This window comes from Tiliqua scincoides, chromosome 7 (genome assembly GCF_035046505.1).
Source record: "Tiliqua scincoides isolate rTilSci1 chromosome 7, rTilSci1.hap2, whole genome shotgun sequence".
In the NCBI taxonomy this organism is placed as follows: Eukaryota; Metazoa; Chordata; class Lepidosauria; order Squamata; family Scincidae; genus Tiliqua; species Tiliqua scincoides.
Genome location: NC_089827.1, coordinates 4775327 through 4799008, shown reverse-complemented (window position 1 = coordinate 4799008; position 23682 = coordinate 4775327). Strand labels below are relative to the sequence as shown.

Genomic DNA, 23682 nt, shown 5'->3' with positions numbered 1-23682 from the left:
CTTTTCCCATCATGACATTAGGGAGGTGGGAAGGAACGCAATACTTTGATTTGCTGTCACAGTTCTGTTAAAGATATGGAGCTTCTGTCCATAAAAATGTGGGGATCTTCCTTGGTCTTCATGTTCACGGTAGTCCATTTGTTTGCATTTTGGCCTCACAGAACATCAGAGCAGGATTTGCTGTAAATTTCTGCTCACGTGACTGAGTCTCCACTCATCCATTCTGAGGTCAAAATGTACATCTTTCACTATTCAGTAACCACTTTCCCCGTTGTCATGTTAATGGCTATTCAGCTGTCCCTAAGGTTGGAATTTTTGGCATCATGGATGAAACACGCTGCCATTCAGAAAAAAAAAAATCTGTTCTCCAGTAAGTTAGTTGTAGATTGTTTCTGAAAAGCACGAATGTCAACAGAAAGAAGTTACATGCTATGCTGATTTATATCACTGAACAGTAAAGTGGAGTTGAAAAATACGATGTAGTTATTTGAACAGGGAACTTGGAGGGAGGGGAGAGAATTCAAAACATTTTTAATTAGACATTTGCATTTACTTACATTTGTGCCAACATTAGATTTGATCAGGAACACATCGTGAACTTAGATAGGCACTGCAGATTATAAGAGTTAAACAATGAGAGTTATTACTGCCCAGACCTTTCATGTCTGTTCCTCCAGGTTAAACAAAGGACAATCCTATGCACACTCTCCTGGGAGTAAGCCCTATTGACTTCAATGGGACTTACTTCTGAGTAAACATGGGTTGGTGCTGTTAGTTTGGGAGTAGTCAAACATGTTTTTTTGGGGGGAGGTGATACTGGTGATTTGCTCTGTACCTTCAAGGAAAGTAATAATTTTTACCCAATTAAAAATATTATATCACCTTAATGCCTTGCAAATGTTCCATGTTTCCATTTATGGAAGTGGTGATTCTCCCACTATCCTTGTTCACTTTAAGAAGCTGTTTGACAAACAGTGCCCGCATCCAGTGGTGTCACTAGGGATTGGGTCACCCGGTGCAGGAGGCCAGTGCGTCACCCCCGTGATGGATCTTCTCCCATGCAGTGGGCAAGGCAACGCCCCAGTTGGTGGGCTTGGTGATGCACCGTTGCCCCTCCCTGATGGTGTTTTGGCTATAACCTTTGATAGAATAGAGATATTTCAAGTTTGTTTCATTGCACGATGGTATGATTCAAAAATATCGAGATTTAAAAAATTTTGACCAGTAGTGGTGTCACCCCCCTGTGAACATCACCCAGTGAGGCTTGCCACCCCTACCCTCCTAGCAACGCCACTGCCCTCAAATTGAAAGGGAATTTTTGTAAAAGGGGAAAAAAAGAAGGAACATGCTAAATCCCAGTCTTTCTTCTTCTTTTGGCAGGATACACTGTCTTCGTGCTCACAGAGCCAAACCTTCCGCAAATATTGGAGAAAACATGCAGAATTCTTGTGGCTACAAACAGTGGTCTGAAAATGAGCAAACAACTATCCACACACTATATATGCTTATCGTCGTGGTCGTTCTGGTTGCACTTTGGGGAGTTTGGGCAAGAAAAGATTCCTAGTCGTGCTTCTGAAATGCTTCCTGCTTGCTTCCTGAAATCGTGCTTCCTGAAATGCTTCAGAACTCAGAGTTCAGAGGGATTCCGATGAAAAGGACAGAGGACAGAACTATATTTGCCCACGGATGCAAGCCATCTATTGATCCATGCACAGAATGAGGCAAAGTAACAAATGTAATATATGAAGAATTTTGATACTGCGTTGAATATAATGGAAAGCCTACGATTATAATACAACACTCTGCATGTAAATTGAAAAAAAAAATTTAAGTGTAAATATGAAAAAAGGCTGTATTAGCATTTTGTGGGGTCATGAGTTGTTCTTAAAAATTCACAACCGCTTGCCAAATGCGCAGGTGGTGGTGGTAGGAGCAGCAGCATAGCTAGAGAGGGTTCAAAGCACTAAGTTTTGCAGGGAGCCTCGCTGCAGCATGCAAGCAACCCCTCACCCTCTCCTTCAGAGCCATTCCAGGTGGGGTGTGGGGGACAAAACAGAGATGAAGCATGTGTCTGATTCTCTGGACCGCCTCTGTGGGAGAGAAGAAGGGGCTTCCAAAATGTAATTGCAACCATTTCCTGGTTCTGCTGTTGACTCGCAAGCTGACATTTAGAAAGGTACTTGAACTTTGTTTTGAGATGTGACTTGCAATATTGACCTGCATCACTGGGGGTTTGGAAAGGTGAATTCACAAACATTTCGAAAGCACTTTGAGCAATTGTGGTCATCTTTACATATGCTTCTCCTGTGCTGTTGCTTTCTTCATAGACTCCACTTCATTTGTTGCCTCTAGGTATACCTCTGGAGTGCTGGCAGCAAGAGTAAGGGGAACCCCTACTAAAATATTAGTTGTAATGTCAGGGATGGAAGTGAAATCGTTCTACTGCCACTAACTGCGCAAAGAAGTACTTTTTCTAAGTGATTTTTCTAAGTTACTAAGGACTTAGTACTAAGTTAGTACTAACTTAGAACATGTACTTAGTACTGACTAAGTACTAACTTAGAACTAAGTTACTAAGAATTTTCTAAGAACTTTTTCTAAGTTCTTATATAGGAATAAACAGGATGTAATAAACAGGATGAGCTTGTGAAGGTCAATTTGAATTGGTAGGAATAACCAAAACCTGGTGGGATGACTCTCATGATTGGGCTGCATAAATGGAAGGCTATCCATTGTTTAGGAAGATGTGGTAAAAGAGGAGGGGTGTGGCATTATGTATACACTTTCTCAGCAATCCAAAAAAATGGTCAAGGTAGCCCCATGGAGAACATCTGGGTGAAAATTAGGGAGAAGAGCAATAAACACAACCTTGTGGTGGGCATCTGCTATAGATTGCCAGGCCAAGGGAGGTTGTGGATTATGCTTTCTTGAAAACAACTTACAGACATTACAAGCAAACATGTGGTAATTGTAATGGGGAACTTTATCCTGATATCTGTTGGGAGACTAAGGCCCAAATCCTAACCAATTTTCCAGCACTGGCACAAATGTGCCACTGGGGCATGTGCTACATCCTGCAGTTTGGGGGCAGTCACGGAGGCCTTCTCAAGGTAAGGGAATGTTTTTTCCCCTTACCTGAGAGCCGCATTGCCCTTATGTTGGTGCTGGAAAATGGGTTAGGATTGCACCCTAACTCAGCCAAGAGTGGGAGCTCCAAAAAATCCGTTGTACCAGGAAGATATAATGACAAGCTGCACCTGCTGAAGTTCCCTCCTCTATGCAATTGTTAAAAGGTCCAGGAGCCCTAAAGGTTGAAAGGTTGGCCACCCCTGAAGTAGAGGAACAGATTGACAACCACTCACCCAAGTGTTAAAAGATAGTTTTAAAGAGTCACATATCTGTCTGGACCAGTCCTTTTCAATCTTTTTCGTCTTGTGGCACACTGACAAGGAACTAAAATTGTCGAGGGACACCATCAGTTTTTTGACAATTGACAAGACACACCATGCTGTTGGTAGGGACTCAATCCTCTAATAAATGACCTTCCTCCACACTCTTGCAGCACAGCTGCAGACCATTTGCGGCACACCAGTGTGCCACAGCAGTGGTTGAAAACGGCTGGTCTGGACAGATTGTCTAATGTGGGAGACACATGAAAAGCACAGCTGAAGCTTTACTCAGAGAGTGTTTTTGTAAAATAATTTACAGCCCAAAGAAGCTGTTTATTAGTTTCACCTCTAGGGGCACACGTAACAAAAATGAGAATATGCAAGTTCAAGTCGTGTGCATCACGAGGGATTGGTTTATGAGCCCCTCTGTTTATGTTCAATGGACTCAAGTGATTTGTCACACATGTTCAAAAAAGGATATGATTTTAAATCTACCTGCTTGCTGTTAGTCCGAATGACCAAAAATAGCCCTTGCCTCTCAGCCAACAATCCTGATGATATATTCCATGTGCCATTTGCTTTGTCCAGAAATGAAAACAAACCTTTAATTTTCCATGATAGTACTCCTAAGGCTGCTCTAGGTTCCGTTTCAGAAGCTTCAGACTCATCCCTCTTCCAGCTCTAGATATTATCCTGTGTTATCTCCCTTCTGTTTTTAAAAGGCAGCTTGTTCTGATAAACAATCTGCCAAAAACAACCCACTTACTGCTGCTGCCATTTTGCTAGGTCTTTTTGGAAGAAAAATCTTGCGGCTGTCACCACCGTTAGCACCAGATCTTCATCAGTAAGAATTCTCTCTACCTGCCTCTCCAAAGCTTTTTGTAAGCACAGAAGCCTAAAGGAAGTTCAGCAAATAGGCTCCCTGAAACAAGCAGGTGCCCATTTTAAAGGACCAACATGATCTGAACACTGCCCAACATCTTTATTCAGATGACCAGAAATAGTTCAAGGGCCCAATCAAATTTAAATATGCAGTCAGATTGAAGCAAAAATTATAGACCCCACCTATTTTGAAGGCAATAGAAGGCAATGAGGTTCGACTTATTTTCATAGAAAATATTTCAGATAATAAAACTGTTTCAAGGACACAATATAATGCAGTGTTCTTCAACCTGTGGATCACAACTCCAATGAGGTCACAAAGCCTCATTTGGGGGTTGTGGCAACCTTTCAAAGCCTGTGCAAGAGAGGGCTTGGATCCAAACCAATAACGTTGGATTTGTCAAAACTTGAGTTCTTGATATAATCCTGCAGAGCCTCTTCTCGCTGCCTTGTCCCACAGTCCCTAAGGCCAGCCCTGCTCAGGCCGCTACCTCACAGAGTCATTGTGAAGACACAAGAGGTGGGGGAAACAGGATAGGTGGGACAGAGAGAAGGTGGCGACAGGGACAGTGAGTGGGCAAATCAAATCCTGGGAGGGGGGCAGGATCGGCAGTGTGTCCCCAGTCTCATACTGTGTTTATTTATTTGGGTCATGGCATGAAAAATGTTGAAGGCCGTTGAAATTACAGAAGAGGAGGGGAACTAGAAGAAACACACCATATCCAAGAACAGCCAGTTATCCCTATGGACCACACACTGCACTCATTCAGCACATCACAAGCCTACAAGTTGTTGTTGTAAGGTGCCCTGACACCCCAGGTGCAGGAAATGCACTGAGATCCCCTTTCCAAAGACTATTTAAAATACTCGCGTGTGCCCCAAGGGGGGCGGCAGAAGAGGAAAGGCTGAGACCAAACAAGTCACACCATTAACAGCTAAACCAAACGGTCCAAGAGAATTTTGTGTGTTAACATTTAGTACTTTCTACCTACTTTTTGTTTCAGCATTTTAAACTGTAAGCTACACATGGGCAGAACGGCGGTCTATAAATCCAGTAAGAATATGACAGGGAACTGATAAATTGTTTTATTATTTTTAAAAATCATGAATACCCAAACGTTATTTCCATTTTCTGTATCAAATAAAGATGACCAGAGCATTACAACACCAGCTCCTAAGGGTCAAACCAGATAGAAAAATAAACCTGGGTTTCGGAAACAGGATGCAATTGCTCCAATGCAGTTCTTTTTTCATGACACATCCTTCGTTGCCATTCTGCAAATGATGCCATCAAGCAGTGTGCCTATTTTTTCTTCCTGTGGAGTAAGCTTGTACATCTGCAAAATAAAAATGAATGGTGACCTTCAGCAGGGACAACATGTAGTTCTGAAAACTTTTTTTAAAAATGCCCATTTTGGTTTTATAGGTGGAGATGTTAACGTATTAGGGTATGGTCTGAGAATACATGATAGTCACCTAACTGTAGCTAAATAGATCTAGATCTGGGTCAGTGCCTAAATGGGTGACCATCTGGAAAACATACATATGGCACTGTGAGTTGGCACTGTGATGAAAGAAACGTGGGGTATAAATTTAATGTCTTGAGGACACTACCAAGTTAGATTTTGAAGTTGAAAACAGGCAGCACGAGAAATGGGATACGGGCAGTCCAATCCAACCCCACCTTGAGCCAGTGCAGGCCTCTCTGTGCTGGCTCTGACTGTTGCAAACTTGATGTAAGGCATATTTATGCTTACTTGGGAGCTGAAGGAGCTGGCGTGGAGGCCCACACTGGCTTCTGGGCCACCCTACATAGTATTCTCAGATGTGCGCCAGCTAAATAAGCCATAGGGCAGATTGGGGTATTACTGAGGGTAAGGGGGAAAAATATCCCGATGTGACCTCCAGCCCGCTCCTAACCTGCAGAGGATACAGCACAGGCCATGAGGCCTGGCTGTACCAGCACAGATTGGGACTGCACTGTCAGGAGGTTAAGTAAATGCTTTTGTATGTGTCTTATGTTATAACGATTTAGAGGCACACAAAATAATATCTTGACTCATCTCCACCCTCCAGCAAGCATGTACAAACCTTTTTAACTTTGGATATATCTGTTATTTTGGAGAGATCTGAAAGGGAAACTTGCTGGCCTTCAACCTGATATATGACATCTTCCAGATTCACGGTTTTTTCTTGGTCTTCAACCAGAACGATTAAAACAGCAGAGTCACTGTCTGAAATGCCAAACTTTTTGAAGGCATCCGAAATCTATCATAAAAGAGGGACACACAATTCTGTCAGTCATACCCTAACAATGAACATACCCTAAGTTGTAGAACAACTTACTACAAGGTTTTTCATTGGCTACTCCCAATGCTTTGGGGGAAAAAATTAACCTCATTTGCAACAGTTTTCACCTATTATTTACACATAAGAGAAACATAATATTTAAAATGTTAAAACAGTACAGTACTAAATGATGTAGCTCAAGATGAATATTTGCCACCAAAACTGGCAGTTTTATCACAGGTACTTTAATGCCGATTCACATGATGTAAAATCAATAGATAAGTGGAAAGGAGGGATTCCTTTCCTTTCATTCCAGATTTTCAGAGTACTGGAAGCAGACATCTTACATTATTGGTAGGTGAAAGGTTGAAAATGATTTCTGCATTAAGAGTTCGGGTCTTCATTTTCCCAGTCCGGTGGAGATGAACAGCTTTATTGGCTGCCACAAGTATCTGAAACGGATCCACTATCTGCCAAAAAGAACATTTAGTCCACAAACAGAAGGCCTCCAAACACGCTTGCTATTTTTCTAAGGGTACAATCCTAACCAGGTCTACTCAGAAGTAAGTTCTATTTTTTTCAGTGGGGCTTAGGCTGCAATCCTAACCACACTTTCCTGAAAGTAAGCCTCACTGAACCAAACAGGACTTACTTCTGAGTAGACCTGGTGAGGATTGTACCCTTACTCTACAGAAAGTAAGTGTGGTTAGGATTGCAGCCTAAGTTCAACAAGGCAAAAAGATACTTTAGATCAATGTTTCTCTAACTGTGGGTTGGGACCCACCAGGTAGGTCAAGAGCCAGTTTCAGGTGGGTCCCCATTCATGTCAATATTTTATTTTTAATCTATTAGACCTGATGCTACCAAGGTATGTGACGGCATTTGGGGAAATGTTACAGACCTGTATTTTTAACAAGCTACTATGTATATTCTTTTAACAATGATAGTAAATGGGTAAGTGTGTGTAGGATTGTTAAAAATGGTCCTGCTTGATGATGTCACTTCTGGTGATGACATCACTTCCGGTGGGTCCCAACAGATTCTCATTCTAAAAAGTGGGTTCTGGTGCTAAATATGTGAGAACCACTACTTTAGAGATGGTTAAAAAAAGCCAATTCTTATATCTATTAGATCAGTGATTTTCAACTTTTCCCATCTCACGGCACACTGACAAGGCACTAAAATGGTCAAGGCACACCACCAGGTTTTTGACAATTGACATGGCACACCATGCTGCCAGTGGGGGCTCACATCTCCCATTGGCCCTATTAATAAATGACCTTCCCCCAAATTCTTGTGGCACACGTGTGGACCACTCACAGCACACCAGTGTGCCACAGCACAGTGGTTGAAAATGGCTGTATTAGATGCTGAAAGAAGAGTAATCCTTAAAAAAGAAATTATATGTGCATCACAGATTATACAGGTTTCATGAACAACCTCCAGGGCCCCATCTGTACATACATAACAGCATAAAGTTTTAGCAGATGTCCCTGGTTCTGATGCTGCATGAGAGAGAGAAGAACACCCCACCCATGAGTGTATCCATCCCCTGCATAACTGCAGACCATATGCAATCACATAAGAAAATACACACACAACTAGAACTTTTGCTCACCATGGCAGGATTAACTAATGCCCCATCTATAGCACCTTCCATGGCTTTTTTTCTCAGAGCTGCCGAATTCTTCACGTCATTGAACAGGATCAGAGTGACAAGACAGTCAGGAAACAGTTCCAAGCGGTGTGTGAAACCCGGCATCATGCAGCCAAACGGTAAGCTCCTCCGTCAAACCTGGAACATTCAAGAGCAGTTACTGATGGATAGTTGTGGATACATTTATCTTTGCAGCTCTGAGAGTGGTTTCACTTAACGAAGCCTTAAGGGTCCATTCCGTGCAGATGTTTTCAAAGGGGTTTAGTTTGCACTGGATGCATATGAACATAAAACGGAGCCTGGTGGTTCAGCGTGACTTCAGTATCTGGAAAAACAGGTCCAGCCCATTATTTTCCGGGTTTTGGGGGGGGGGGAGCTGAGTGCAATACAGTCCAGGGAGAGGAATCCACATGCAAAGCAAACACAAGGCCTCTGCATCAAGCACTGCAACATAAGAACCTAAGAAGAGCCCCGCTGGATCAGGCCCAAGGCCTGATGAGTCCATCTTCTTGCATCTTTGGCAGAGGATTTCCAGCCTAAGGCAGGGGGTTGGATGAGATGACCTATTCGGCCCCTTCCAACTCTAAGATCACACAGTGGTCCACCAGACACTTCAGGGAGCCTATAAGAAGCCACCACCATGTCCAGTGGCCAGAAGTTCCACAAACTAAGAACACGCATGTGAACACAAGGCTAAGAGAGAGTGCCGGAGCGCTTAGCAAGGATACATAAAGAGTGTGAGTAGTGCCCTGCTGGATCGGGCCCAGGCCCCGATGCTTTCAGCTTCTTGTGATCTCACAGGGGTCCGCCAGACACTTCAGGGAGCCCATAAGAAGCCACCAGCATGTCCAGTGGCCAGAAGTTCCACAGACTAAGGACACGCATGAGAACACAAGGCTAAGAGAGAGTGCCAGAGCGCTTAGCAAGGATACATAAAGAACTTAAGGAGAGCCCTGCTGGATCAGGCCCAAGCCCTGCTGCGTCCAGCTTCTTGCGATCTCACAGGGGTCCACCAGACGCCTCAGGGAGCCCCTAAACAGCCAGCACCATGTCCAGTGGCCAGGAGTTCCACAGACTAAGGACACGCATGAGAAGACAAGGCTAAGAGAGAGTGCTGGAGCGCTTAGCAAGGATACATAAAGAACTTAAGGAGAGTCCCGCTGGATCAGGCCCAAGCCCTGCTGCGTCCAGCTTCTTGCGATCTCACAGGGGTCCACCAGACGCCTCAGGGAGCCCCTAGAAAGCCACCACCATGTCCAGTGGCCAGGAGTTCCACAGACTAAGGACACGCATGAGAAGACAAGGCTAAGAGAGAGAGCTTAGCAAGGATACATAAAGAGTGTCAGGAGAGCCCCGCTGGATCAGGCCCAGGCCCCTCCGGTCCAGCTTCCTGCATCCCACAGCGGCTGGGGGGGAGCAGAAAGGACCACAAGAGCCCCTCATCCCGGTGCCCCCCCCCGTGCCCGGCACTGTGGGTGGTCCACCTCCGAGGCCTGGAGCTTGCGCAGACCCAGCAAGGCCTCCCCCAGCCTGCGCCCAGTGGCGGGGAGTTCCGCGGGAGGCCCTCCTGCTCTCCCCAGAAGGGCCCGCCCACCTCTCCAGGGCCCCAGCAGGGAGCGCCCGAGCCCCGCAGAGGGCGGGGAGGAGGGCGGCGGGCCCGGGCAGGCTCTTCCCCCGCGGAGCTGAGCGGGATGGAGCGCGGCGAGCGCTGGGCCTGGCGCGGGGCGCTGAGCGGGGCGCTGCTGGCCTCCTGCCTGCTCTTCTCGGCGCTGAACCGGCTGCAGCGCGCGCCCTACATGGACGAGGCCTTCCACGCGCAGCAGGCCCGCCGCTTCTGCCGCGGCCGCTTCCGCCAGGTGGGTCCCGGCCCCGCCCCGCCCCGGGAGCGAGCCCCCCGCACTCCAGCGGCGCCGGCTCCCGAGTAGACCTGCTGGGGCGGGGCTCCTGGGCTGCACTTGCCTGAGAGGAAGCCTGGGGCCTGCTCCTGAGTAGACCTGCCCAGGGTGGGGCTCCGAGGCTGCCCCCCCCAGCCACGCTTTCCTGGGAGTAAGCCCTGCCGTGGGCCTGGCTTCTGAGTAGGCCTGCCCAGGATGGACACCTACCTGGGAGTGGGCCCCCTGGGCCACAGGATGGGGCTCCAGGACTGCAGCCCTGGGAGTGAGCCCCATGCACCGTCAGGCAGCTTACTTCTGAGTAGGGTGGGGCTCTTGGGTTGGAATCCTAGCCTCACTTTCCTGGGAGTAAGTCCCATTGAGTGTAATGGGACTTACTTCTGAGTAGACCTGCATAGGATGGGGCTCTTGAAGAGTCACCTTCTTGACAGCAGGACCAGTGCCCATGATGGGGGGGGGTTGTAGGGGGTCAGTGGTGCCCATGCGTGGGGTTGATAAGGGGGCCCAGGAGCCAAAGGGGGGGGGACGCTGGAGGTTTATGGGGACCTCAGAACCCATTTTGCATCTCTTGTGTGAAGACTTGTGGGCAGGTCTGCATTTTGTGGAAAACCCACATAGTTTTTCCCAGGTCACAACTGGTAGAAATGAGGATCCAGTGGAGAAGGGAAGGGGCCCCAAAGAAGCTCCAAAAGGGGCCCAGAAGAAATGTCGTACGGGGGACCCCCATATCTGCAGATCTGTGGTTTCACGGATCTGCTGATATGGCCAGCCCCCCCTTCCGTGCTCCCCACCCTCTGGAGGCAAAGGGAGGTGGGTCACGAGCCAATTTCAGGTGGGTCCCCATTCATTTCCATATTTTATTTTAATACATTAGACTTGATGCTCCCATGGTATGTGACTGCATATGGGGCAGTGTGACAGATCTGCACTTTTAATAGGCTACTGTGGAAATGCTTTGAACGATAGTCAATGGGGGCTTACTGCCCGGTAAGTGTGGGCAGGATTGCAGCCTAGGATGTTAAAAATTTTCCTGCTTGATGATGTCACTTCCAGTCATGACATCACTTCCAGTGGGTCCTGGCAGATTCTCATTCTAAAAACTGGGTCCTGGTGCTAAATGTTTGAGAACCACTGAACTAAAGCATTCAATGTGCCTTACTTCTGGGTAGGCACGTGTAGGATTGCTGCCTCAAATTTTCTGAATTACATTGTGAATTATAATTATATTGTGGAACCGGACTCTGAAACTTTTGACAACACACACACACCCCTTACTGTCTCCAGTTTATGTGGTGTCTGCAGGTGTTCATGCAATCCATGCTCTTAAAATCCTAAGAATACATGCACAGTCTCTCTTAAGCAGGGTGGGAAGAGCACATCATAGTACAGCAACATCTTGATTTCCATCCGCTTGACTTGCATCACTTTGCTCTTTCAGCCATTTTCAATTATAGCCACATGTCAAATTTTGTCCACCTGCTTTCTTCTTTCATCCAATTTCATCCAACCTTCCAGAACATTCATCAGTGTTCTTTATGTTTATTTTTCTTTCATTAATAACAATACTAATTTCATTAATGATAAATGAAATTGTATTTCATTAATAATAATAATTTCTGCTTGTTTAGGTTTCTCACGCATTCACATATGTTATTTATGTATGTTGCCAGCCAAAATAAATTTACAAGCTAACTAAGGCTATGCTCTGACATTCATCCACTTTTGACTTTCATCCCTACTCTGGTCCCTAACCAGACAAAAGTGCAAGGTGTTGCTGTACGTGGACTCTGAGACTGCTGTGTCATTTATCTTGGGTGCATGGTAATTCTTTCAACCTGCAAAGCTTTATTATATTGGCTGTAACAACAACATTGTGAAGTAGGTCACGATCATTCTGAGTAAGAGAAAAGGGGTTTCTTATTGTTTAAGTTCTAAAAAGACAGGTACTGGAGCTCACATCTGCCTGGCAAGTGTACCCAAAGATGTGGAAGCCTATGTCTCCGTCTGGCAAATCCCTGGTGACTGCAGTATAATCTATGCACAGTCAGAGGTGCTCTCTGTTTAATCTAATCACATCGCATTTTTATACCACTCTTCTTCCAAGGATTTCAGGGTGGTGTACATAGTTCCTCCCCGCCTTTTGTCCTCACAACAGCCCTCTGAGGTAGGTGAGGCTGAGAGATAGTGACTGGCCCAAGGTCACCCAGGAAGCTTCATGGCTGAGCAAGGATTTATGTTCACTTCACACATAGCAGGTCTGAAAACCAGATTATGGAGTTGAATCAGTGTTCAAATTACAGTTCCCCAGACATTACAGTCCCTCTGCCTGGGAAATATTTATTTGTTTTGTTTGCATTTTTCTTAGCCCTTTAATTCCACTGTTTTCTTTTTTTGTAGTGGGACCCCATGATCACGACGTTGCCTGGTTTATACTTGGTCTCGGTTGGCCTTGTGAAACCCGCAGCATGGCTCTTTGGCTGGTCTGAAAGCGTAATCTGCTCCACAGGAATGCTCCGATTCATTAATCTTCTCTTTGGCATTGGGAACTTCTACTTACTCTATTTGCTTTTTTGCAGGATGCACCCTAAAAAGGTAAAACTGCATTTCACTTAAAATTGCATCATTCCTATACACAACAGCACCATTAGCAGGTCCACATTTTGACAAAACTGCTGAACTCTGCCCTCGCATAATGTGCAGTTGCTTTCTGTTCCGAGTCTGTGGTAGCCTTTGAATCTTCCCAGCACCCCGGATTACGTTGCCTTCTTCCTGTTTTTCTAAAACTAGTAGAAAGCTCTTACGTTAAGCATGGTTGGCGCACGTGCTTCGCACGACACCTGTGATATCTAATCATACTGAACTCCAAAGTTTCTCTTACTGTTATGACAGTCAAAAGATGTGTTTATGTAGCATTCTGGAAGAAGCTGAGCTACTTTATCTTTATGGCCTTTGCAGCCCTCTAGTAGTGCAATTCCCTCAAGATCATAACCCCACCTTTTATGAATCCTTTGGTCGAAAATGCTATTTTTTTAGTATTTGTTTTCAGATGAGAATTGTTGGTCATGCACTATAGGAAATGCCTGCTCTTCAGTTCCTTGTCATTTCAAAGGAACTTGCACAGAAGCAGTTTTGAGTGGATTTTGCCTATTGTGGTTTTATCTTTCACAAAAGCAGTTGTCCTGATGTGCTCTCCCCCCCCCCTCTTTTCTCTCTCTAGGCCGCCTCCGGGTTCCAAAGGATCCTTTCAACCTTGACACTTGCAACATTCCCGATTCTTTACTTTTTCACCTTCCTGTATTATACCGATACCGGCTCAGCGTTCTTCACTCTCTTCGCGTATTTGATGTGCCTTTACGGCAACCACAAAACTTCAGCCTTGCTTGGATTTTGCGGCTTCATGTTCCGTCAGACGAACATCGTGTGGACGGTGTTCTGCGGTGGAAGTGTGGTTGCCCAAAAACTGAGTGAAGCCTGGAAGGCAGAGTTGTTGAAAAACAAAGAAGAGAAGGGCTTCCCTGCAAAGGGATCCTTTTCAGAATTAATCAGAGTCTTCCGGTTTCTCATTGAGTACGTCATGTCACTTAAAAACGTAGCCACTCTTATTCTTTTGTCTTGGCCGTACCTCAGCGTGGTGATGGTGTTCTTGGCATTCGTGGTCCTCAACAATGGCATAGTTGTGGGTGACAGGAGCAACCACGAAGCCTGTCTACATTTCCCTCAGCTCTTTTACTTCTTCTCCTTCACCCTCTTTTTCTCCTTTCCCCATCTAGTAACCCTTAGCAAAATCACCCATTTTCTTCGTTCAGTGAGGAGGCATTTGTTCCAATACAGCCTCCTCACCATCATCTCTTTATTCCTCGTCTGGAAGTTTACATACGCCCATAAGTATTTGCTTGCTGATAACAGACATTACACCTTTTACGTGTGGAGAAGAATTTTTCAAAGGCACGAGTCAGTGAAGTACATTTTAGTGCCGGTCTATATATTTGCTGGTTGGAGTTTCACAGACACTCTGAAGTCCAAGTCCATTTTCTGGAATTTAGTCTATTTTCTATGTTTGTTTGTTGCCACCGTCCCCCAGAAGCTGCTAGAATTTCGTTACTTCATTTTGCCGTATATTATATATAGGCTGAACATTCCTATGCCGTCGCTTTTGAAACTTTTCCTTGAGCTGGTTTTTTACCTTTTGGTGAATGTGGTCACATTTCACTTATTTTTAAACAAGCCATTTCAATGGCCAAATAATGAGGAAATCCAGAGGTTTATGTGGTAATTTTGCACTTGCACAAAAACCGAATTCTGCAACCTTCCAGCAGTTGGCCAGAAGCCACAAATTTATACCAAGGAAGACAAAATACACCGGACATTTTTGTAGCTCAAAGTGAATGCAAAATCTTACGCGCTGTCATTGCAGGTATGGGACCAATTTAATAAGGTTGACATCCTGGAGTTAATAAATATATCAGGGAAATTTCGTTGATGTATCCAGAGTAATGTGAATTGATTTGTTTACCTCATCCTAGTTATGTTACCAAAGTCATAAATTGGGGATGTCTTCAGCATATCTATGTGTATTTGTCTAATTATATATGACAGGAGATTGAAAGAGGTGGCAGAGCTAAGCTCGATAGAGAATCCTATTAAAAAAAAAAATTAAGTGACCACAGTGAGGGCCAAATCCTATCCAATATTCCAGCACCGATTCAGCCACAATGCAGTCCTGACGTAAGGGAACAAATGTTCCCCTTACCTTGAGGAGACCTTGGTGCCTGCCCCCCCATAGGACCCCCCACATATCCTGTTGACATGGTTGCATTGGCCCTGGAAAATTGGATAAGATTGTGCCCTGAGGCTTGCATCCGTTGTTTTTACATGGTGTCAACATCTTGTAAGTGCACCCCATTCTACAAGTACCACTGCTGAAGCCCAAGTTTTCCATGTTGTGTTGAGTCTCCAATTTTGCTACATGAGGAATGAGAGGAGAAAGTGATATGATGACAGATTAACGGCAACCAGCATAAATCTGAGAATTGGGCCTCAAAGCAAAACAGTTGTGGTAGAATGTAACTTGTTGAAATCAGTCATGTGCTAGAAGTCCAATAATTAATTCACATATCACAGCATCAGAGGCGTAATTCGCTGCTCCAGTGCCCGGGGCTGTGATGTCATGTGACACATGACCTCACTTCTGGGTGCTCGCTGTAGCGGTTTCACACTTCCCGTTCCTTCTCCTAAGGAGGCTTATCTTCAAGGGGAGCTTCTACCTGAGAAGGAACAGGAAGCAGCCAGCACCGCCTCTGTAACTAGGGCGGAAAAGTAATCTAATTTCTGGAAAATAGCTTAAAGACTGGAATGCAATGTTTTGTATTTTTATTTGGATATTTTAAACACAAAATGTTGTGTTTTGTGTTTTTATGTGTTTTCACAAACAAACAAAAACTAGGTTACATAGAACATAAGTACTATATTTTTGGTTTACAAGTTATAATCAAACTAACAACTAAAAGCAACTAAAATTGGACACTTGAGCCTTACTACACTCTTTCTCATCGGTGTATAACTCGTAAGCTTAAGCAAAGTATGGCCCTTCCCACCCACAGTACCACTAGCAGAACACCATAGTGGGGTAGTCATCGAGGACCCCAAGATGCATTTGCAACAGGACTGTATACCCAAGAGGCTACCTTGCAGTCCTGTCCTATCCAATCTGAACCCTAAGTTAAGCGAACCTTCCAGAATGCTAATGCAGTGTCAGATTGGGAGGGGTTAGGTGAGAGCCTCAGCTGTCATCATTTCCTAGTTAGCTCCCAGCTACTTCAACCAATTACCAGTGGGTAGGATTGGGAAAAAATAACAGAATAAAAACACGTAGCATCACTTCCTGCACCAGTTGACATTTTTGTTAAAACAAACAAAAAACATCCCGAAATCTGCAAAAAAGAGAATTTTATTTGGTTTTTTTTTTTATTTAATTTGGGGGGGTGCATGGATAATGACTGGCTGCATCTGCTGACACTATGTCACTGGTATCATTACCTAGTACACTTTTAAAGCGATTATAATTTATAATTCGAATGTAAATTTTGAATAAAAACACGTAGCACCGCTTTCTGCATTGCTAACTTTGGAAAACACCCAAATCCATGGAAAAATAAAAACCGGTTTTTCCCATCTCTACCAATGGATAACATACAGGTGGCCAGCTTGAGGAATGGTTGACATGCCCTTCCCCTAGCACAGTGATTCTCAGCAGTTCCAAATGGATACTGGCTGGTGAAAATGGAGTTAAGATGGAACAAAGTTGGATTTCTCAGTCTCTTGACAAGGGCTGTGTAAGATGCTGCTGAATAACTCTGCTGTCTTCTAGTACTGAGGCCTGCTACTGTTGTATAGTGTGGTTTCAGTGGCATAGCTAGAGGGGGTGCAAAGCACTAAGTTTTGCAGGAGCCACACCGCAGCGTGCAAGCAGCCCCTCCTTTGAAGCCGCTCCGGGCAGAGGGAGCAAAAAGCATCCATTTTGCTCCCCCTGGCCAGAAAGGCTCCAAAGAGAGGATTCGGGCTGCTTGCACATTGCAGTGTGGCTCCCCGCAAAACTTAGTGCTTTGTACCCCCTCTAGCAACGCCACTGTGTGGTTTTATGGTAGCAGGACACGAGAGGAGCCAGTACAAAACTTTGGGTCCATTGGAAAAAGCAGCTTATATGCTGAAAAGTAAATACTAAAAACTGAATAGAGCAAGGGTTGCTGATGCACAACTCAGTTAAGAAATTTCTCCGTTGATTGACTCGCAGTTATTTATTGGGAGAGAGGTTCCTATTTTATTTTGGTCTTTTTGAAAAATGGGGAACAGTCTTTATTCACATCTCATGAGTTAATTTGCTGTTCACCATGGGAGCAGTGAACACTGTTTTTAAGGGCTGGACTTGGGGGATGTTTGTATTGGATTATCTCAGTGTTTTGCTAGTTCACATCTTTTTATACCTTTAATAGTTGTAATCCTTTAATTGGCACTGATAAATGTTTGCTAATTAGGGATCGAAGCCTCTTCCAGAGGGTTGCTTTAGACTATTAACGGTGAACAATTTAAAGATATGTATTACCTAAAAAATAATGTACCAACATCCTTGCACACCAGGGAAGAATATTTATTTGTCACTCCATCTCTTGAAGAAAAAACTAAAATTTCACATAAGAACATAACATAAGAACAGCCCCACTGGATCAGGCCATAGGCCCATCTAGTCCAGCTTCCTGTATTTCACAGCGGCCCACCAAATGCCCCAGGGAGCACACCAGTTAACAAGAGACCTCATCCTGGTGCCCTCCCTTGCATCTGGCATCCTGACATAACCCATTTCTAAAATCAGGAGGTTGCGCATACACATCATGGCTTGTACCCCCGTAATGGATTTTTCCTCCAGAAACTTGTCCAATCCCCTTTTAAAGGCATCCAGGCCAGTCGCCATCACCACATCCTGTGGCAAAGAGTTCCACAGACACAAGATGGCACTGTTGAGCTACTTTTCCCCAAACATGCTACCCAGGTTTAATCATTTACAATTTCATGGCATTTTAAAAGATCTCTGCTGTTAAAAGATATTGAAGTCTATCGTATTATGTAATTAAAAAAAAATAGTTTGTGTTTGTCTTTGCTGTAAAGTAATTTTTTTTCTAGCAATTACCATTTTAAAACAATGCAATTTGCAAGTTTTTGAAATTGTGTTTGTAGCCAGTGGTGTTTGAAGCTGTATTTTAGGAGAAAGTCAGCCAAATTTCTGGAGAACTCCCTAATCTTTATTTAGGAGAACTCTTCTACCATTGTGACAGACAGCATCTAATTCTGTTAAGAAAAGAAGAATACAGTATTGTTCAAATGGGAATAGAAAGCATCGCTAAAAATACTCTTCTTTTTTTTTAGTTGAAGTAAGCGAGGTGTGTGTTAAGAGTATTCTCAATGGGCTTTGAGCCATCTGGTGATTTGACTTCATATGTCACCTTCATTCTGGTGAGATGTGCAAAGCCTAGGAGGACTGGTCTGGTCCCCAGAATGTGTATGTCTCTGTTGTATCTTTTTAATCCTTGAGCCTACCTGAAAATCACAACCTTCTTTTCTTTCTCTAGATCAGTGGTTCCCAAAGTCCTCCTTAGGACCTAAGTGCTTGCAGGAGCCGGGGGATTGCATTGGGTCAAAAGGGCAAAAGTACATCCAAGAAGCTCCTGGTCATGCTCCAGGAGCATATGACTTTCTCTACTGTGCATTTAGTAGCATGGGAGGCAAGGGCTTTGTGTGAGTAGCTGTATGACCAATTCATGCAGTTCTTCAACAAAAAGAGGATTGGAGAAATTCTGTGAGTTGTGCCTATGTGCTGGGAAGGCTGTGTGAGCAGTGCCGCATGCGCGTACACCCATGCGAAGACTGCATCACTTGTTATTTTTTGTGCATGATAGAAGAGGCTATGTTTGTCTACTCCTTCACCACACAAAGAGATGTCCATGATTAGGTGAAGCTATGAACTATTCTCTGGAAACATCCTAAGCTAAAGGATGGCCAATAATGTTCTGTTACGTGTTGGTAGAAACGTATTAACATATAGAATATTTTACATGTTGTGTGCAAAAAAAGAAACTGGTTTCAGAATAAGTTGGTTGATTATATTTTAATTTTGCAAGCAGAGCTCCTGTGTATGTAGCTGCTGGAGTCGCTTCAATGGAGGGAGTGGCCTTGTGTGTGCAAAGGGGTGTATATTGGAGCTGTTCCAGCCATTGAATTGAATGGGGCAGCCATTGCAGGTGGTGTGTTTCTTGCGGTGGTGTGCGCAAACAGTCCCTGGATCAGGGTGCTGCATTGGCTACAGCCACAGAGGATGACTATCAAATAAAAACATGCATGAAGAATAAAATGGCTGTTGTGGTAGAAGACCAATTTTGAATGTGATAAGAACATAAAGACCTAAACATATGGAATATTAAGTAATCACTTCCATGTTCACCTGCCAACATAATCCTGCTGTTGTTTATGTGTGCGTAAAATAAAGCATCTGCCTTTTCATTTTCAAGAAATATGTGTTTTTCTAATTTAGAGTTATTTCCGCTCAGTATTTGTTTAGTATGGAGGTTTATCTCTAAAAAATATTAGTGTATCCAGAATATTGTGGATGATACTTATAATAAAACATTTCCTTTAGATGTCTTGCTATGAGCATTTTTTGTCTGCTTGTTTACTGAATGTTGTCCTCTGGCATTGTGTGTGCCATAGGCCTGACTCGCACGCATTGATCCCATAATTTTATTTAACAGTAGTAGTTCATATTCCTGCAGCTGTCGCTCCAAATGTTAAACTTTCTCGAAATCTGCGACTCCCTTGATTTTTGAGTTTGATTAGCTGCCTTATTTAATGTCTTGCTGGCTAGATGGCTGATGGAATCTGTGATACGTTTAACATGCGGTGTTGTCTCTGTATGCAGTTACACCTTTAATTAGCTATAATGCAATACATATTGTGAGTTGAAGAGGCTCATTTTTGATGTTGATTGATGGCTGGGGGAAGGCTTGAATAGCAGAGTAAACAATCTGATTATCCAGAGCATAATTGAGAACTTGGTCTGTGCCAGAGATGATTCCTCCATAAATGAATTCTGCATCCCTCACTGCACCCATTATCTCCTCTTGTGTTTGCCTCCACGCATTTTGCTTTGCTTCATCTTGGCGTGCCATGCACAACAATCTCTGGGCATCTTTCTAGAGCCTAATATCTGGGTGTCTCTTATGACTGAACTCTTCTCTGCATGTTGTCTGTTTGTGTTCTGTGGCAAGCCTGACAGATGTGTTTTCCATGGAGAAAGCAAAAATAAATCCAAGTTATTTACATTTTATGAAATTTTGGTTCAAAAAACTAAGCTGAGTGTTCAGTTGGTAGGGGGCATATTTCTATGAGACCTGTTCTTGGGTATATTTTGGGTGCTGAATCCAAAAATGGCATAGGTTTTGCCCAATTGGTTCTAGTGCGGAGGTTCGGTTTAGCCACCTTACATGCTGATTCAGGCAGCTTTCTCGTGACCCTAACCCTCATGAGGAAGCTGCTTGAATTGGCATATAAGGTGGTTAAACCATACCCCCCCAAACTAGAACCAATCTGGCAAAACCTATGCCATTTTTGGATTCAGCACCCCCCAAAATATCCTATATCCATTGAAACATCTTTGGCAACTAATAGAAGTTTGTTTTTGTAGGTCTCTGTTACATGATCAGTGGTTGTTAGCAACTGAAAAGAGAATTGCTCCATGCTGGCAAGAAAGACTTTGCATGTGCGGTTGATGAAGATGTTTGCATGCGCCCATGGATCTTTACCTACATCATCATGTTTGCTTAGGCCTCAGTGAATTGGGTGAAAGCATGTTCCCTATAAAGGGCTACCAGTGGTTGTGTGCACCTTTCTGCCTGCAGCGAGAGCTGGATTTGGGACCAAAAGTTTTAATAAAAATAAAAAAGAAATCCACGGTGTCAAAAGTGTGCTCTGCAGGGGGAATCAAAAAGCCATAGGATATCTTACTGGAGCAAAGAGATAAAATGGCTAAACTTAAAAGTAACAGAAAACCATTTGTTTCCTAGGAAGGGAGGCTGGAGCATATTAATGTTAGACCAAAGAAATGCCTGGCAGAGTTAAGCAACTACCAAGAGACTTAACTGCCCAATCCTGTCCTCCACCATTGGTTACAGTGCAGCTGCAGTGTTGGAGAGTGTGCTAGATCCAATGGTGGGAGGGAGAAGATCAAGAGGCCTGCCAGAGATAAGTAAAAAAAAAATTATTTACCTCTGCATTGGCCCCTGGTGGCCTATGTCAGTGGTTCCCAAACTGTGAGCCGTGGCTCCCCCGGGAGTTGCAGAAACCAGCCAGGGGAGCTGTGGAATCCTTGTGAAAAATCCACCACCCTATACAATGTATAGGATTGTAGGCAATGGTCAAGGAAGCCACCAGTCAAAAAAGTTTGGAAACCCCAAACTCATGGGTAGAGGTGGGAGAAAACAGTGACAACAATTCAAAAAACACATAACACAGCTTTCTGCACTTCTTATTTTCATTTTTTTTTAAAACCTGAAAAAAAATAAAACCATTTTATGTGGTTGTTCAATGGGGGAGGAGTCCCTGGGTCATGACTGTGGCTGCATCTGCTGGCACTATACCACCTATATTGCCTACCTAGTGCACTTTTAAAGTGATCATAACTTATAATTAAAATGTAAATTTTGAATAAAAACACGACACCTCTTTCTCCATTTTTGACTGCAGACCGAAACACCGAAATCTGCAAAAAAAAAAAAGGTTTTTTTGCACTTCTACCTATGGGTCTCCTTGAACCAACACTAGCTATATAACTGGCATAAGTCCAAAAAGAGGGCAGGGCGGGCCAAAAAATTGGGGCCAGGATACAGTGTGTACATTCACGAATGAGGTCCCTCCCCTCTGGCCCACTCTCCACCCCAACCCTCCCCCGGTCTGCCTCAGAATGCCCCAGCCCTCCCCCTTGTTGCTCCCAAAACCAACTTACTGGTACCTCCAGAGCTTCATGGAAGCTTCAGATAATTGAATCTGCAAGGGGGGCTTGCATAATCCCACAACAACTTACCTGGGAGCTGTGCCTGGCCTTCCAGAAGTTGAACACAGCTCCCAGCCCTCCAACCATGGGCTTGGCATGTTGCAGGTATTCACATCCGTGGATGCCAAGCTAGACCATGTACAGAACTTTGAAAATTATCTTCCCCAGATTAATGTCAACAATTGAGCAGTGGGTCCACAGATCATCCTATTGCTTGGTTCTTTCTGATCAGAATGATATTGGACCTTCCAAACCACTAAACTGTACGGGACTGCAGGATTGGAGCATTGCTTGATATAGCCTATCTAAGTGGTAAGGTGCAAAAGTGGGATCCTGCTGTGACAGACGAATGCATTAATATTCGGATTTCCTGCCAAACTCTTGCCTCTCACTACTTGAAGCCTTCGCAGTCATATCTGTGAATATTTCTGAAGGCTGGAACTGTCTCTGAAAAGAGTGCATCAAAAGTGGATTCTTGTAGTCAATGTTCTTTTCTGTAAAAGGTTTAGAAGATTTCTGACTGCCTTTGATGTGATGGATTTGCTTTGATGGCTTTTAAAAACTCTTTCAAAAATGACCTTGGTGCTGACCAAATTATATGTACTTTTTCTTAAAGAACAGGCTTGGGTGGGGGAAGTTGGATGTTAAAATAAACATTGCAGTGACATGCAGTGAGGCCCAGAGAGGCAAAGCCACATGAATATATCCCCCCCATTTTTTTTTTAAACACCTCATATCTTCTTCCCCCACTCAGCTTAGCAACATGCCCCCTGATGCAACTGGATAACTGCCTCCCCTAGTGCTTTAGAGAGCCAGTCCTTTTGTGCAGCCTTCTGTTTTAATTAACAGAAGTGAGGCAACTCTGCCTGCTGCCTCCCCAGCGATTGCTGATCCAGCTGCCCTGCCTGTTTTTGATTGGAACTCAGCCATGATTGCAGCCTAAACTGACAGGCAGTTTTGCATGCTGCCTCCCCAGCAACTGCAGATGCTGGTGCCCTGCCTTTTTTTCTCCCATTGGAAGCCAGCCACCCAGCCTGTTTTTGATTGTATGCCAGCCATGATTGCAGCCTAACCCTATTGAAGCAGCTCTGCAAGTTGTCTCTGTGAATTGTAGCGTGTCTGTGTCTGTTTGCTGCTTAACTCACTGACTGTGTTGGAGAAGAAAAGGAATGGTGCAGAAAGGCAAGGTATAAAAACTTGCTGGGTCCGGTGAGTCCCTGCCCTGCACCATTGAGAGTGGTGTCCATATATACAACAAAAAGAGTTGTATGTGGAAATAGTTCCATAGGAAGAAGCTCCCAAATGAATCGTTGGAGGCAGGTGAGAGGGAAGAGTTATAAAATGGAGGTACTTTTCAAGCAGCACCAAAGCATCTTAGGATCAGCTCATGGAGAGTATCCTAACAGTAAATTTGGCAATTGGCTGGTCGAAGGGAAATTTGGGGCACATTAACCATTATCCTTCGATCCTGGGGTTGTTACTCAGTTGGATCACTAAACAGTGCTGTTATTGTGGATATAGCCTTCATCCTGGATTTATCCTGCTACTGAAATGTGCTCCTGTTGCTGTCTTTATGGAGAGCCAATGTTCGGTCCCTGGTGAGGACCTGCCATGCTCTTCCAGCATTTCCTCTCAACTACAAGGGGAAAAAAAATAATCAAAGCATGTGGGTTCTTTATGTAACGTGCTAGAGATTGGCAGCTGTACCAACCTTAAAAGAAAGGGAACGATGGATGAATGAATATGGCACAATGGCTAATTGATTGATTATGTACATGCAGAGGAAGAAAGAGAACAAATGTATTTGTGAAGTTTTGGGTCCTCTTTATGTGTTTTGGAATAACAAAGCTTGTGGCATAACAGATGTCTTTAATTTATTCAAGATTTATAATGTGCCTAATTCAAGGTTGTGTTTTTGTTTTTTTTAAATCAAAAGCTGCTGTTCTCAGGAAGCGGGATTATGTACCCAGTGCCACATCT

At 44.1% G+C, this 23682-nt stretch overlaps 2 protein-coding genes across 8 annotated transcripts; one reads left to right on the top strand and one right to left on the bottom strand.

The window, feature by feature from the left end:
• Positions 1 to 5342: 5342 nt before the first annotated feature.
• TPRKB (TP53RK binding protein) lies at positions 5343 to 10398 on the bottom strand. 6 transcript variants are annotated; one of them, XM_066634125.1, is made up of 5 exons: positions 10320 to 10398; positions 8179 to 8355; positions 6908 to 7030; positions 6363 to 6539; positions 5343 to 5608 (listed from the first exon to the last, which is right to left on the bottom strand). In XM_066634125.1, exons 2-5 carry the CDS (start codon positions 8323 to 8325, stop codon positions 5522 to 5524), a joined length of 534 nt encoding a protein of 177 aa, XP_066490222.1. In that variant the 5' UTR covers positions 8326 to 8355; positions 10320 to 10398; the 3' UTR covers positions 5343 to 5521. The 6 variants fall into 6 exon arrangements, with proteins under 6 accessions (XP_066490222.1, XP_066490223.1, XP_066490220.1 ...); XM_066634126.1 differs by lacking the exon at positions 10320 to 10398 and adding an exon at positions 10177 to 10269; XM_066634123.1 differs by lacking the exon at positions 10320 to 10398 and having other exon boundaries at positions 5343 to 5442; positions 5476 to 5608; positions 8179 to 10090.
• Positions 9787 to 20562, top strand: ALG10 (ALG10 alpha-1,2-glucosyltransferase). Of its 2 annotated transcripts, none has more exons than XM_066634127.1 (3): positions 9787 to 10073; positions 12507 to 12701; positions 20338 to 20562. In XM_066634127.1, exons 1-3 carry the CDS (start codon positions 9909 to 9911, stop codon positions 20350 to 20352), a joined length of 375 nt encoding a protein of 124 aa, XP_066490224.1. In that variant the 5' UTR covers positions 9787 to 9908; the 3' UTR covers positions 20353 to 20562. The 2 variants fall into 2 exon arrangements, with proteins under 2 accessions (XP_066490224.1, XP_066490225.1); XM_066634128.1 differs by lacking the exon at positions 20338 to 20562 and adding an exon at positions 13327 to 16522.
• The last annotated feature ends 3120 nt before the right edge of the window (positions 20563 to 23682 follow it).